Here is a 14787-nt window from a genome sequence, read left to right on the forward strand (position 1 = left end):
GAAATATTAAATTTAGCAGTTTGGTAAGTTCACATTTGCCTTCCCATGTAGCATTTCACATTTTCACTAGATGTGAATTATAACTTCCTGTGCATTTTTCTAAAGTACATTTATAAATAGTACATGCTGATGTTAGCAAAGCCCCTACTGAATATATTAACTTCTATTAAGTGTGGCTCTTACATTAGTTTGCGATCCTTACTAGCTTAGCTCTTGGTAAACTGAGACTTTTGCTTGATCAGTTGCCTATTTTTTGTTGTTTTTATGTAAATAACTTCTGTTAGTTGTGTTAACATTTGGGAAGGGTTTTTATATTCTGTAGTAACACTGCATTGTCTGTCTTTTGGGCAAATGTAGAGACTATCATTTTTAATTACCAGGTGATGTGGGGTATGGTTATCATTAAAATATTCCTTAGAAGATGTCTGGAGAGGGGGGAAAATGTACCTGGAATAAGTATTTCTTTTCCTAGAGCTATGCCTATCTTGAGATTATAAAACAGCCTTTCAGAGCTATTTTCTTTGCAAATAGTAGCTGGGTTTCTAAAGAAATCTGTGCAATCTGTGGTGAATGTCTTATTTTAGGAAATTCACTCACTGGATAGGATATTGTGTTTCTGGAGGTATTTAAATGTTTCAAAATACTAATTTTGATGTAGTCTGTGGTAATTGTTTCATTAAGAATGAATGTAGGAACTTATGAGGACGTTCATGAACTTAGGTCTGTTGGAGTTTTGAGTTAGGGTCTGTTAGATGCTATTGCTCTTTTGTTTGGTAATATAAGTAAGTGGGTGGTTTTCTGTCTGACAAAGATCCTGAAGACATCTATAGCATGTAAATGATTAAGGCTTTTCTAATCCAACTTTGTTTTTTTCAAACCAGAACACAACAGTGAGTTAAACCTAATAAGCTTACTAGCAATATTATAGGAAATTATGTACTAATTTAGGGAAGAATTTAGAGAAAAGTATTTTTCTGGTCTCACTGTGATGACCTTTACCACTTTCTTTTTTTTTTTTTCCTTCCTTCCTTCCTGTTGTCATTTGCACTTTTGTGTTAAGAAGAGTAACCTTTGCTTACCAGTCCTTTCTTTCTCGAAGCCATTTGGACTTTTTCTGAATTTGGTATCATTCTTTAAAATAATACTTCAGGTTGGGTGCCTGACTGGCTCGGTTGGTAGAGCATGCAGCTCTTGATCTTGGCGTCATAGCCCCACGTTGGGCATAGAGCTTACTTAAAAAAGTAAATTAAAAAAAAAAATTTTTTTTTTTAAAGCAACTCATTTAAAAAATACTCTAGGTTATAGGTTTACTCAGTGAGCTAATATATTTTAATATGAAAACATATATGAAGATTTTCTATTTTTATAATTCCCTGGAGAGTACAGCTTTCCTAGAAAAGGATTTCTCTGGAGAAAGAACAGAAAGAAAACGACTTTCTACTTAAAAAAAAATTAAGCTGGAAAATACTTTCTCGACATGGTTGAGATAAGACCACTTTGGTTGTGGTTTTATCCATTTATGCAAACTTGGGACATGATGAAAACATATGACTCTCTGTCTTTATGTCTCTAGATTTTGTGTTCTCTGCTTGGTAATTATGCAACATTCGTTAATTTAATCTACCCCTAAAATTATCAGTTCTAGCCATCAATCAGGTTTCTTTCTCCTTATAGTGTTTAAGGGAAATTCCTAAAAGCGATCATTTTTAGTTTAAAATACATATTTGAACTCGGTCGTTAGACCATTCCCAGTTTTTGTTGATAATCCAGTAAAATTTTTCTTCAGTAGGATGCCTAATTTCGATTACATAAAGTATGTTTACTTGTAGATCGCTGATGTATAGTGAAGCTAACAGACGGGAGACATTTACCTCATGGCCTCATGTGGGCTATCGATGGGCACAGCCGGATCCCATGGCTCAAGCTGGATTTTACCATCAGGTAAAAAAGACTCAAAAAACATTTTTTCTTTTCAGCTTTTGTAGTCTTCAGTAAAATCATCAGTATTTAATACTTTCTCAAAAACTTGCTTTATGCAACCTCACCGTGTGCTTGTGTGTATGCATTTGTGTGAGTTTTGTTTTATTCTTGTACCTTTGAATACTATTTCCTATATCATGTATTGTGTACAAAAAGGAAAAAAAAAGTTGTTACAAGTCAGCTGAGTTAATGCTTCATAACTATTTTCTTCCAGAAGCCAGGCGGTATTCTTCAGATTTGCTTTTTGAAAAGTGTTCTCTTTGGATGTGTGTTCATTTTCACTTCTTGATTTCTGCATTCCTCACAGAATAGTAGATACTGAGGGTAATGCAACAAAAGTAACACATTGCAGTTACTCTGGAAACTCTAATTTTGGTTGGGATATAAATTACCCACATACTTCTCTTTAACTGTAGAAGCAGCATTGCAGGTGGTACAGTGCAACCTGAATATATACTTTGAAGAACTGATTAAGAAATTGTACAGAAAGAAGAATGATTAGTCAAGGAAAATGATTTATGTAGGAAAAGAGGAAAGTGTACAGTATAGGGACTCGTGTGACAAAAAGACAAGAGTGGGACATTATAGAGAGGTTCACTGAGCTAAAGTAGAGGGAAGTTAAGAAAAATGACTTCAGATGGGCATAATTACTAATTAAAGGAGACTTAAACTGTGTAGCGTAGAATGGCTTACCACTGCTAAAGAATCTAAGCAATTTAATACTTACATGTCAGTTGACATAAAGCATGCTTACTTAATTTTAGAATTCAACTAAACTTTGAAATGCATTGAAGTAACTATTGTAAAGAGTCTGAAGAGTGATTATTCCTTAAGTTATCTTGAAGTGTTCAGAATATCTTAACTAAAATTAAATGAGAAATTCATTTGACTGTTTTACTCACAGTCTTTCAGATTTCCAGTTAAAGATAGATTAGTTTGGAGGCTGGCTAAATACTAGAATTACTGAAATTATTTTGTAACTTAAAGTTTGAACATGGACCATTTTTCCTGATAATTTGTCTTCATTGCTATTTGGTGTCATTTCCTAAAACAGTCTCTGTGAAGTGATGCCTTGGTATTTTTTCTGTTGAATTATTGTTGTTCCTTGTACTCCATCTTTGCAAAGAGATCAAGTCACAGATTTTCTAGAATCTTCTGCCTGTGTTAAGGACCAATTATTCTTAATTTTAAAAAATATAAATGAATTTACATCTATATGCATAGTAGGTGCAAAGTAGAGTTAAGTCCTCAAAAATATTAATTTTGTTTTCAGAGCTATATTTTAGTTCAGATTTTGATGTGTTATTTTATATATATGACATTTTGTCCTGTGTGATTTAAGAATATTACGTGAATTAGGGTCACTAGTTTGCTTTTCCTTTTTACTTGGTCTTTCTTATGTGGTTGTATGAAATTCAGTTTTTAATAATAAAATATGTTATACTCTATTTCCTTATATATTTAACTAGTTTTTCAGATACTTCAGTAATGCATTTAGAAGATGCTATTAGAGGTTGAGTATGAGTGTGCCTCCATGTTTGATTTAGTGCTCATTTTTTGACGAAACACAGTTTTTCAAATAAAGTAGTAAATTTTTGAAGATTTGGGCATTCACTGTATTTTTGGAATCAATGTATAGGTGAATTGTCTTTTCCTCTGTGCTTTTTACCTAAGATTATGAACGTTTTTGGAAGAGTTTTTATTAAAAGGTTATTTTAATATTAACCTTTTCTGTCTTTAAATTTGCAGCCTGCCTCATCTGGAGATGATAGAGCCATGTGTTTTACTTGTAGTGTATGTCTCGTTTGTTGGGAACCTACTGATGAACCTTGGTGAGTTCTGATTTTTCTGAATGTAATAGGCTAAGTTAATCCTGTAAGTAGGCTTCTAAATTTTCTGTTTTTCATATTCCTGCCTTTTTCCATCTGTATTTTTGCCTTTGTCCTAAGAGAATGAGATAGCATTGTCTCTGCTCTGTCACATCACTTGGCACATAGTGACTATGGTCTTTGACTTCCTAAAATCTACATGGGAGAAGTGCCAAAGAATAGATTTAGGCCCTGAACCAGAAGGCTATGATAAATAAGTTGATACAACGTGGTTAACTTTAGCAGTTTAATCTTGGTCAGTTGCAGGCAGCCTGCCAGTAGGGAATCCACAGAGCAGAGCCTTATTATTTTAATTTTTTTAACTTTGAAGTAATTTTAGGGAGTCTGTGGTAATTTTGAATTCTAATGGATGAAAGTTTAGAACTTGGTTCAACATTAGAGATCATGTATTGAAACCTAATTTTTACAAGTAACAGGCCTTATTGATAGAAATAGTAATAAGAGCAAATATTTATATAGTGCTACTTACCAGGTACCATCCTAAGTACCTTATATATTTTTAACTCATTTAATTCTCATATTAACCCTATGAAATAGGCATTACTATCTTCATTTTATAGGAGGGATAGGAATTATTATTATCCTATTGTAAATAAAGAAAATAAAATTGGCCAAAGGATATATGGCTAATTAGTGATGGAGCGAGGACTTGGTTTGTAGTAAAATTAGTTTGAGGTCTCCCAGTGTTAATCAGCTGATGTGAATGGGGTGAACTAGCTGAAGCCTATTGGAGTGTACATATGGATTCCAGCTTGCAGTGGGGTTTACTGTATGAAAAATTAAAGTTGCATCTATCTGTGGACCGAGACTTGAACATGTGCGGTTTCCAGTTTAGGTTAAGGTTCTGTTTGGAGCTCAGCCTTTTCCCCTAGAAACTATTTATATATATAGAAACCATTTTAACATGTATTTTTTAGTTTCTCAGGCTGAACCTCAGTTATTTCAGCCATCCCTAAAAAATTATACCTTGACATTATAGAATGTAACTTTGTTCATAAATATTTTTGGGGGAGGAAATTGATTCACACACTCAGTTTGGGCTGTCAAAACCTATCTTTTCTTGACATGGTGAGGGAATTGAGGATTCTAGCTCTTCTTGCCCCGGATTCAGGATTCCTCAAATTTAAGCAATTGGTAGTATCTCCGAGGGCTTTGAGGACACAGTGTTCTAAATGGATAGGAGGGTGCAGGATCAAAGGGAGGGGCAGCTGAGCCTCAGTACCTTCTGAGTCTGTGAGTGGGAGGAGGAGGACTTGCAGGTGACACTGGGACTCTCACGTTTTGATGGTGGGAGTTGATAGAGCTACTTTAGAGGGAGAGTGAAGTTTTTAAAAAAAAATGAGCACGCCCTGGCAATTATCTGGCAATTCCACTTCTACTTATATACCTGAGAAAATTAATTCCTCTTGTATGCACAGAGGCACAGAGCGGATGGTAACTGCCTTGAAAAACTGGGATCATCGTAAATGTCTGTCAGGATGGAATAGCCAAATAAAATGTGGTACGCTCACATAATCGACCATTGTCCAACAGTGAAAAGGAATCGATAGTTTGCTCTCTATTCTTCACCATCAGTAACTTTTAGTTATGTTATTGGGTCAAGAAGTTTATTGTAGGATGATTCATACAGTAGTACTTTTATTTAAAATGAAAATTTTCTTACACGTACAGATATATGAAAACATAAAAATATTTTAGAAGTATACCACTTAAATTCATAAAAGAGGTTATTTGGAGGTGGGAAAAGAGATTACTGGGATTGGATATTGTAATTGAGTGGTATTTAGCTTTATTTTATATAGTTAGGTGTCACTTGTATAAATATCATTTTAATTAAAAAGTTAAAACTCAGGGAAGAAAGAAGGATGGAAAGAGGAAAATACCGTAGGATTTAGTTGGGAAGGGAATCCAGTCAAAATATGTGCTTGGGGATGTCATGTAAAAGCAATTATGTAAGACATCTGCATGTTGCAAATTGTCCAGGTTTTACATATGGATATAGGTGAGTCACAGGTGCCTTGTAAAAAGAAATATGTACACCCTAAGGAATGGCATATTTTATAAGTATAGTTTTCCTTTCTTTGCCATGGAAATACAAAAAAAAAAAAAAGTTCTTTTTTGGTAGCAGCATCCTGACATTTCAGATAGTGCCTAGTAATTACAGCTAGTGAGAGTAAAAAAAAAAAAAAAAAAGAATAACCAGAAAGAAAGAAAGTAGTCACAAAGTTGGAGACATAATTTTTTTTAAATTTAATTTTATTATGTTATGTTAATCACCATACATTACATCATTAGTTTTTGACGTAGTGTTCCATGATTCATTGTTTGCGTATAACACTCAGTGCTCCATTCCATACATGCCCTCTTTAACACCCATCACCAGGCCAAGGAGACATAATTTTTAAGTGTTAAAGTTGATCCTGCTTTCAATATTTGAGAAGATTTTTAAAGTCATTATATTAGTCTTGAGAATACCTAGTGTTGTATTTTTATTAAACATGTTAGAGTTTTCTCAGTAAACAAATTTAACGTTTCTTTTTGCTCATTAATCATTTATGTGAAAGAAATAATGTACAGTCTATGAATATTATCTTTCTATGTTCCTTTGGAAAGAGACTTTGTTTAGAAGTTATTTATCTGGTCTGGTCCTGTAGTGAATGTATAAGATGTATTTCTGTGTTCTTAATATAGGTCATTTTATCTATACTCTATAGATCTTTTTGCTTTCAGATCTTTACTAAAAAGTTTTTTGTGATACGAATGACATTTGAGTTTTTATTATATGTCATTTACACTTGTGGCCACTGATAAATACAGATATGCATATAATTATAAATAATTAATTTTAAAAATAGCTGTATAGAGATATCTTTGACATGTAAAAATTGTATATATTTAAGGTGTACAACTTGATGTTTTGGTATATATGAAAGACCACCACAATCAAGCTAATTAATATATCCATCACCTGTACACAGTTACCATTTTGTGTGTGTACATGTGTTAAGATCTAATTTAAGACATAACTTCTTCTCAAATTTCAGGTATATAATAAAATTATTAGCTGTTGTCACCACGCTGTACCTTTATGGAGAATTTTTTTTTTAATTTTTATTTTTTAAAGATTTTATTTATTTGTTCGACAGAGAGAGACGTCGAGAGAGGGAACACAAGCAGGGGGAGTGGGAGAGGGTGAAGCAGGCTTCCCACTGAGCAGGGAGCCCGATGTGGGGCTCGATCCCAGTACCCTGGCATCATAACCTGAGCCGAAGGCAGACGCTTAACCGACTGAGCCACCCAGGCGCCCCCCTTTATGGAGAATTTTAAACTGAAACAAAGTAGTGACTTATTTACAGTTGTAGGAAACAGTGTGAGGAAATACCAGACTTTAAACAATTTTATCAGTATGTGAATATAGTGTAAATTATACTATAGCATTTTTATTTCATCAGAGACTGATTTTATGTGTAATCCATTAAAGGGAATAAAAATCTGCTACTACAGTGAGTGGTTGAATATGTTAGAGTGATCTTGGTAAGATTGAATGAAGTAGCATTTGAGTCTTTTTAATAAATCATACTTTGATTGTGTTTCAAAAAAGAAAAGATGATCCTGGAGTTCTGTTTTAATCCACAGACTTGACAGCTTTGTTGTTCAGTAAACTTTTCCTTCCTTAATCTATATAAAGGTCTGAACACGAGAGACACTCCCCAAACTGCCCGTTTGTGAAAGGTGAGCACACACAGAATGTGCCGTTGTCTGTCAGTCTCGCAACAAGTCCTGCACAGTTTCCCTGTACTGATGGAACTGACAGAATAGCTTGCTTTGGGTCGGGAAGCTGCCCTCATTTTCTTGCTGCTGCAACAAAACGAGGAAAGATCTGCATATGGGATGTTTCCAAACTTATGAAGGTATGTTTTAATTTTGAAGTAACAGATTAGTAATTGAGCAAAAAAATCAGTCTTAAACGTAGGCTTTTCATTTGTTTAGGTGCACTTGAAGTTTGAAATTAATGCATATGATCCAGCAATTGTACAACAGCTTATTCTGTCGGGAGAACCAAGCTCAGCAGTTGAATCAAGGAGACCAACTTTGGCGTGGCTGGAGGACTCCTCTAGCTGCTCAGACATACCAAAATTGGAAGGAGATAGGTATGTGAATTTTTTTTAGTGGTATTTATAAAAGTTATGTGTTTTCCTAAATTTTATATTTTCTTAATTCTAATTAAAGGGGCAGAAAAAATTATTAGTTCAAGAGAGTAGAGAACAAACATTTAGTTATAATATCTGAAGGAACTGTGTGATACTTGAGAAAAATTTTCATTCAGAAATGCCATGGTCTGTAACATGTACTTTATTTTCTGTCTCAATCTGTGCCAGTTAGAAATAATTGCTGCGCTGAAAAATAAAGTCTAAGTAATGAAACAGAATCCTTGGATTAACCTTATTTTACCTTTTTCTAAATCTTTTCCTAGTGCAGTCGAACCAAATGATTTTGGTTTCCACTTGTTTTCATTAGCACCTCAAATTGTACAAGTGCTAATGAATAGTGAAATAACCCGTGGCTAGGCAAGATGACCTGATTATTTAAAATAGTTTATCAGTAGTCAGCAATGAGTTGAGGCATGATAATTATTGCTGTAGAGACATTTTGGTAAAATTGTTGTGTTGGATTCTTTTCCTTTCAGCTTTTCTGACAGTCTTGATTTCTGTAGCTGTATTTGATCTGTGTGGGGGCTGGAGAGTCAAAGTATAATTCTATTTTACCCACTTGTCTCCCAAGACACTGCAGTTGTAACTCTGAACTGGGCTAGGATTATAGAGCAACACATACAGTATTCTCAGGCAGACAGAATGAAGGGTTCCAAAAACCACTCAACCTGTCTTAGGCAGTAGAAGCTACTCCCTTTTAAGATTCTGAATGTAGCAGTGTGAAATGGAGCCTATAATTGTGATCAAATGTCCTGATGCTGAGGCGATCTGTCATTTCACTTGCAGGGGCTTCTTATGTTACTAATACGCGATAGACATACCACAGTCAGTGTGATTTAAGAATATTTTACTTCACAGTCCCTTTGGTGGCATGTACTTTCATTAAGAACTAACATAAAACTTAGGGCGCCTGGGTGGCTCAGTCGTTAAGTGTCTGCCTTCGGCTCAGGTCATGATCCCAGGGTCCTGGGATCGAGCCCCGCATCGGGTTCCCTGCTCCACTGGAGGCCTGCTTCTCCCTCTCTCACTCCCTCTGCTTGTGTTCCCTCTCTCGCTGTGTCTCTGTCAAGTGGATAAATAAAATCTTTAAAACAACAACAACAACTAACGTAAAACTTAATTAGTGCAAATTGTTTCATTAATGGAATTAATGGAAAATTCACAGTATAGTAGTTGGGAAGGTTACCTCTGTCTAGTCTTTCTTTGTAATAAGATGAATAAATTATGGGTAGGTAAATGAACATGGCCTGAGCTCTGAAACAGACTGAATTAAAGCTTCATGGCTGTTCTCAGTTTTTACGAATCTGTGTGAATAAATTCCCAGCTTGATGGAAAAGCAGGTGGCCTGTTGTCTGACTTTTGGCCACATTTGTCAATAGGACTAGAAAGTTAAGTGTGCTTGAGCTCTGTGGTTTTCTTAGAAGTTAGTGAAAAATTAATAGAAGATAATGAAATTGGTATGTGCTTCTGAACACTGATTTAATTAAATTTATTTTTTTAAAGATTTATTTATTTATTTTAGAGAGAGAGCACAAACGGGAGGAGTAGAGGGAGAGGTAGAGAGAATCTGAAATGACTCTGCTGAGTGCGGAGCCCCATCCTGAGATCACGACCTGAGATGAAACCAAGAGTCGGCGCTTAACTGACTGCGCCACCCAGGTGCCCCTGAACACTGATTTTAGTTAGAACTTTCATCTTGGAGTTTTGTAATTTGGGGATTAAAAATTGAATCAAGGCATACTTTTTAAGATTGCACACATGCGCACACACACACTTAGGTAAAATGTACATTTTCAGTAAACACCCAGTATCTTAGGTGGACAGGTATTATGTTGGGGTAGTGTGCTGGAGTTGAGATATAAATATCTGCGTGATTTTAAGAGGTAGTCTTTCCAGGGTAGAAGGACTTTTTTCTCCTAAGAAGGTGAAGTGAATCGTACAGAAAGAGTACTCTGAAGCTGGGGAGTTAGGAGGAAGGTGAAGAGATGGAACTTCCTCTCTAACTTCAGTTTCTCTCTCTGGCTTTCCCTCCCCCAAGAGGTAGCAGGATTTCTGTTGCATTGGTAGTGAATATAATGAACCAAACTAATACTGATATTATGGCATAATATACAATATATTTGTTTTAAAATACACTGTATGAGTTTCATTAGCTCAAAGAATAGTATGTTAATTGAACAAATTAAAACTTAGCCAAGAAGCTTAATTAGCAGTATAGTTTGCTTATGGATTGTTTGTGACCATTTCTACTTGAAAGACAACATTTATCTTTGTTCTGAATTTATTCAGGGAAGAATATTTTTTTGGGAAGGAAGATTATTTATTTGGGAACACACTTAATTTAAATGAATTAACATTTTTGTCTCATTTTATATGTTATATTTTTCAAATTGGTAAAAATTTCCTGCTTTTAACTTTGAAGTTGTTTATATAGTATTGATATATCAAAGCTAAGGTATGCATGTGATAACTAGTGTATATTCAGTTTTCAAAAATAGATAATCCTAACTTAAAACTTATTCATAATATCCTATTTAATTTGCATGTTTTTTACTCTGCAAAAGGTTTTGCACATGTAAAAGGCTTTAGTAAATCTAGTGTCTGTTATAAACCTAATGCATGCTTAACATAGAAAAATTGGACAATACAGAGAAATACCTTGAAGGAACGTAGAGTACCCATAATCATGTTGTCTAGTTATGTTAACATTTATATATATAAATTTTTTAATGTGTACTTAAGTGTTTTTTTAACCCATATTTAAGAGTTTTAAGGTATAGTTATACATCATAAAATTCACCCTTTTAGGGTACAATTCAGTCATTGAACTCATATGATTTTATTATGTAATGGTATGATTTTTCTATCAAATAATTTTTTGAAAAAAGATTGTATTTTGAAAAACTTTAGAAAGAACTTTTTGTTTTGTTTTGTTTTGCCAGTTACGGTGATTATCTGGCAACTCTTTGTAACATTATTTGTAATTTCATATCAAGACACCTTGATTTCCTTCTTTAAAATATACAGCTACCTGGGGCGCCTCAGTGGCTCAGTCAGTTAAGTATCCAGCTCTTGATCTCAGCTCAGGTTTTGATCTAGGGTTGTGAGTTCAAGCCCTGTGTTGGGCTCTACATTGGGCGTGAAGCCTACTTAAATAAATAAAAAATAAATAAATAAAAAATAAAATAAAATATACAACTACTTTATTTAACCTTTTGTCCTTATAGCTGGGTAATACTTGGTTTTCTTTTAATGTGAAAACCCATACTTGAAACCTCTTGTGTCTTCTTGGTTTGGAGTTCTTTATTCTGGATAATTCCCAATGATTAATATTTCCTCTTGGGATTTATTTTTCCAAGTATCTTTATTATTTCTCTGAAATCAGCCAGTTAGCATTTAAATAGCTTAAGGCTAATTAGCAGCTGATCTTGAACTTTTGCATATTTTTTTGTTGTTTAAAATTTTTTTTGTTGTTTTTTATTTGACAGAGAGAGACACAGTTAGGAAACACAAGCAGGGGGAGTGGGAGAGGGAGAAGCAGGCCTCCCACCGAGCAGGGAGCCTGATGCGGGGCTCTATCCCAGGACCCTGGGATCATGACCTGAGCTGAAGGCAGACGCTTAACGACTGAGCCACCCAGGCGCCCCTTTTTTGTTGTTTTAAATTATAGCACAGAATTGTTTCATGGACAGTTATTTCCGCTTGAAAAACTTAAAACACAGAAATTTGTCAAAAATATCTAACCAAGCCCTGCCCCTGCCCCATATTTCAAACATTTTTTTTTAAACAGATTACTAACGCCCCCTGCCCCATATTTCAAACATTTTTTTTTTTTTAACAGAGATTACTAACTTGCATTTCATTTAAAATTACTTAAGTGCCTGGTTATTTCAGTTGTAAGTGAAATACATTGTTTCAAAAAGGGAGAGTTAATATTTTCTTTCTTTCCTTCAAAATATATCTTTTAATTTTTTTAATTGAGGTCATCAGAATCTTAGAACTGCTGTAGAAGTGCTGATAGAGTACTGACACAGTCTCATATTGTACTAGAGTGATCTTTTATTGAATTTTTTTCTTGTTTGCTAACAGATGAGAGTGAGGATAAAGATGGATGCAAAGAGGGAGGCTGGCAATTTCTTGACTATCTGAGTGAAGAGTCAAGGAGGGACATCCTCTTGTCTTAACCCCTAACTTCTGAGTTGTAATAGTTTCCCTGCTTGTCAAGGAGTTCTTATTACCCCTTCCAAAACAAACAAAGCAAACACAAAAATGAAATGCGTGTGTGTATTTAAACGTGTACATATACATGTATTTAGATGGCTCTTTTATTTGATTTTAGGACAACTTTCCTGAATTCAGTAATACAATAGTTATTAAAATTTTACTACCTGAAGCTTGTACTTGATTTTATTAGCTGCTTCTCTCTTTTATCTGTTTATTTACCTGACTATTCCCAGTCACACCCTAACAGTCTTCAAATTCCTACAAATTTTATTATAGATTCTTAGAGGTTTCCACATTCTCTTTCAGACAGATATTTATTTCATGATTTTAAGGTAATCCAATACCAGCATTGTCAATCGGTTATTATCTCAGACTACTTATATGTCATTTAAGTGAGTTTTAATAGTTTTGTATGATACTTATATTTGAGATGCAGAGCAGTGGTTGTTGTAACTTTCTTCTTTGTCTCATAATATGCGTACCTTTTTTTGAAATTCAAATTATTTTTTACTTTGTCTTTAAGTGATGATTTACTGGAGGATTCAGACAGTGAAGAGCATTCCAGATCAGATTCTGTGACAGGTATGTTAAAAATGTCAGATAATCTATTGTTTAAATCCTTGCATTTATACAGGTATAGGTAAAGCTAAATATTACCTAATTCTAAATTTCTTAGTTAATGCAAACTCTGCATTTTCACTAATATACACAGAAAACTCAAATGTTAAACATGACAGATCTTGAATTAGTATATGTAGAGTCCCATACTTAAATTTTAAATGGTATGTATTTGAGCCAAACAATTAGAGTTTTACTAAATTTTTGTCACAGATGTCAAGGAATACACATTAAGCCCTTCAGAATGTGTTCAGTTTATTTGCATAATTTATTTTGTTGTTAAATAAAAGTAATATTGAAATTAAGGTTCTTTATCCCCAAAATAAAACAGGTAAAGAGAGAATAAATTTTAAAGTATAAAATCATAGACATTAAGGCATCAAGTAAGTGCTGCCTTACTCCATTATCTTATGAAATGTTAATGGTGAAAGCATGTGCTTCAGATTTTAATGTAGTTTTATAATAGGCAAGGCTAATAGTACATCTCAAAATAGTTTTTCCATATCAGAATTCAAATTCTTGTCATTTATTATAGGCTGAACGCATTTCCCAATACATGAAAGAGTTATGTTAACATCTGTTAATTAGAGTTTTGGGGACTGATTAAGATAAAAATATATAAAGCATAGTACCTGGGGAGTAGCCAATATTTTAAAAAAGTGACTGGTACTGAATTGTGGCTGTTCTGTAACGTCCTGTTTTAGGAACTGAGGACATATATAACTTGTTAAATCTCTGGGGAAAGAGACACGGCTTTGTATAGTACAGTTGTCAGAAATGAGAGTGAGTATAGAATAGCAGCTGCTCTCTAGATTCTAAATTGTCATGAAATTTTTTTAAAGCCCCCCCAAACAATGCTAGACTGATTTGGAGTAAAACCTTAGTTGTCTTTTGAAGTAATTTTTAGCAATGAAAAAAATTTTAAAGTAGGAAAATGCCCTGAATAATTTACAAATGTATAATTAGCTCTAGAAAAATAAAGAATAGATTCATTTAAAAAAATTAGTCTGATGAAGATAATGCTCCTTCCCCCTTTTATTGTCCTTTTGCAAAAACAGAAAAGGGCTACAATTGCATTTTCTTGATCTGGTAAAGAATAATAAACTGGTCACAGGTTACCTGGAGACCTGGTCAGAGCTTGAATTCTTCTGCTAATTCACTCTTTCGTCTTGTCAATCACTTAAACTCTCTGGGCCTGTTTTTCCTCTGTAAAGTGAAGTGTTTGAGCTCAGTGTTCCTTTTCTGTCTTGAAGTTTGTGGTTCTAACCACAGCCTTTCCTCTGTGCGCTGTAGCTTCGCTCTCTTCTCGGGTCCGACGATCTCAGCAGGTATTTTGTTACTACAGCATCTCTCTTTGGTCGATCTCTTTATTCCTTTCCTACTTTTCTCTTTCTCATCTAGCCTACTTGCTTTTTCACACTTCCTTTAAATACTGTAGTCCTGTTTATCTCACTTCCCAGTATCTAGAAAGTCACCATGTAATTTTGTTGGCTTTTTCTGTGATACCTCATCAGGGCAGGGGTGGTTGTCCTTATGTAGTATTAAAAGGTAGCTATGGAAAGAGAAGAAAATTCTTCTGGTTCAGAATTTTTAATTCCCTCCTTTTAGGATTTGTAAGTAGTTCATTCATTTGTAGTAAAATAGGGATAGTAGTCCACCTCACTCGGGGTTTCGCTTTCCACAGTTCAGTCACCTTTGGTCAGCTGTTATCCTGAGCAGATAACCTAGTAGCAGAATGCTAGGACACAATGCCTATGTCATTCACCGCACCGCATCTCATCACATCGGCATTTTATCTCACATCATCACAAGAAGAGTGAGTACAGTATAGTAAGATATTTTGGGAGAGAAAACACATTGACCTA

The 14787-nt window shown here is 34.4% G+C and overlaps 1 protein-coding gene across 10 annotated transcripts in view; it reads left to right on the plus strand.

Moving 5' to 3' along the window:
- Positions 1-14787, plus strand: part of BIRC6 (baculoviral IAP repeat containing 6) — a 229460-nt gene that overhangs the window by 40527 nt on the left and 174146 nt on the right. For all 10 annotated transcript variants that reach the window (XM_027620739.2, XM_027620742.2, XM_027620746.2 and 7 more), the window contains exons 5-9: positions 1830-1941; positions 3730-3812; positions 7558-7780; positions 7860-8020; positions 12828-12886. In XM_027620739.2, the coding sequence (XP_027476540.2) occupies positions 1830-1941; positions 3730-3812; positions 7558-7780; positions 7860-8020; positions 12828-12886 (638 nt within the window). The remainder of the gene's footprint in view (positions 1-1829; positions 1942-3729; positions 3813-7557; positions 7781-7859; positions 8021-12827; positions 12887-14787) is intronic.

The sequence above is a fragment of the Zalophus californianus genome, chromosome 8, assembly GCF_009762305.2.
Source record: "Zalophus californianus isolate mZalCal1 chromosome 8, mZalCal1.pri.v2, whole genome shotgun sequence".
Classification (NCBI taxonomy): domain Eukaryota; kingdom Metazoa; phylum Chordata; class Mammalia; order Carnivora; family Otariidae; genus Zalophus; species Zalophus californianus.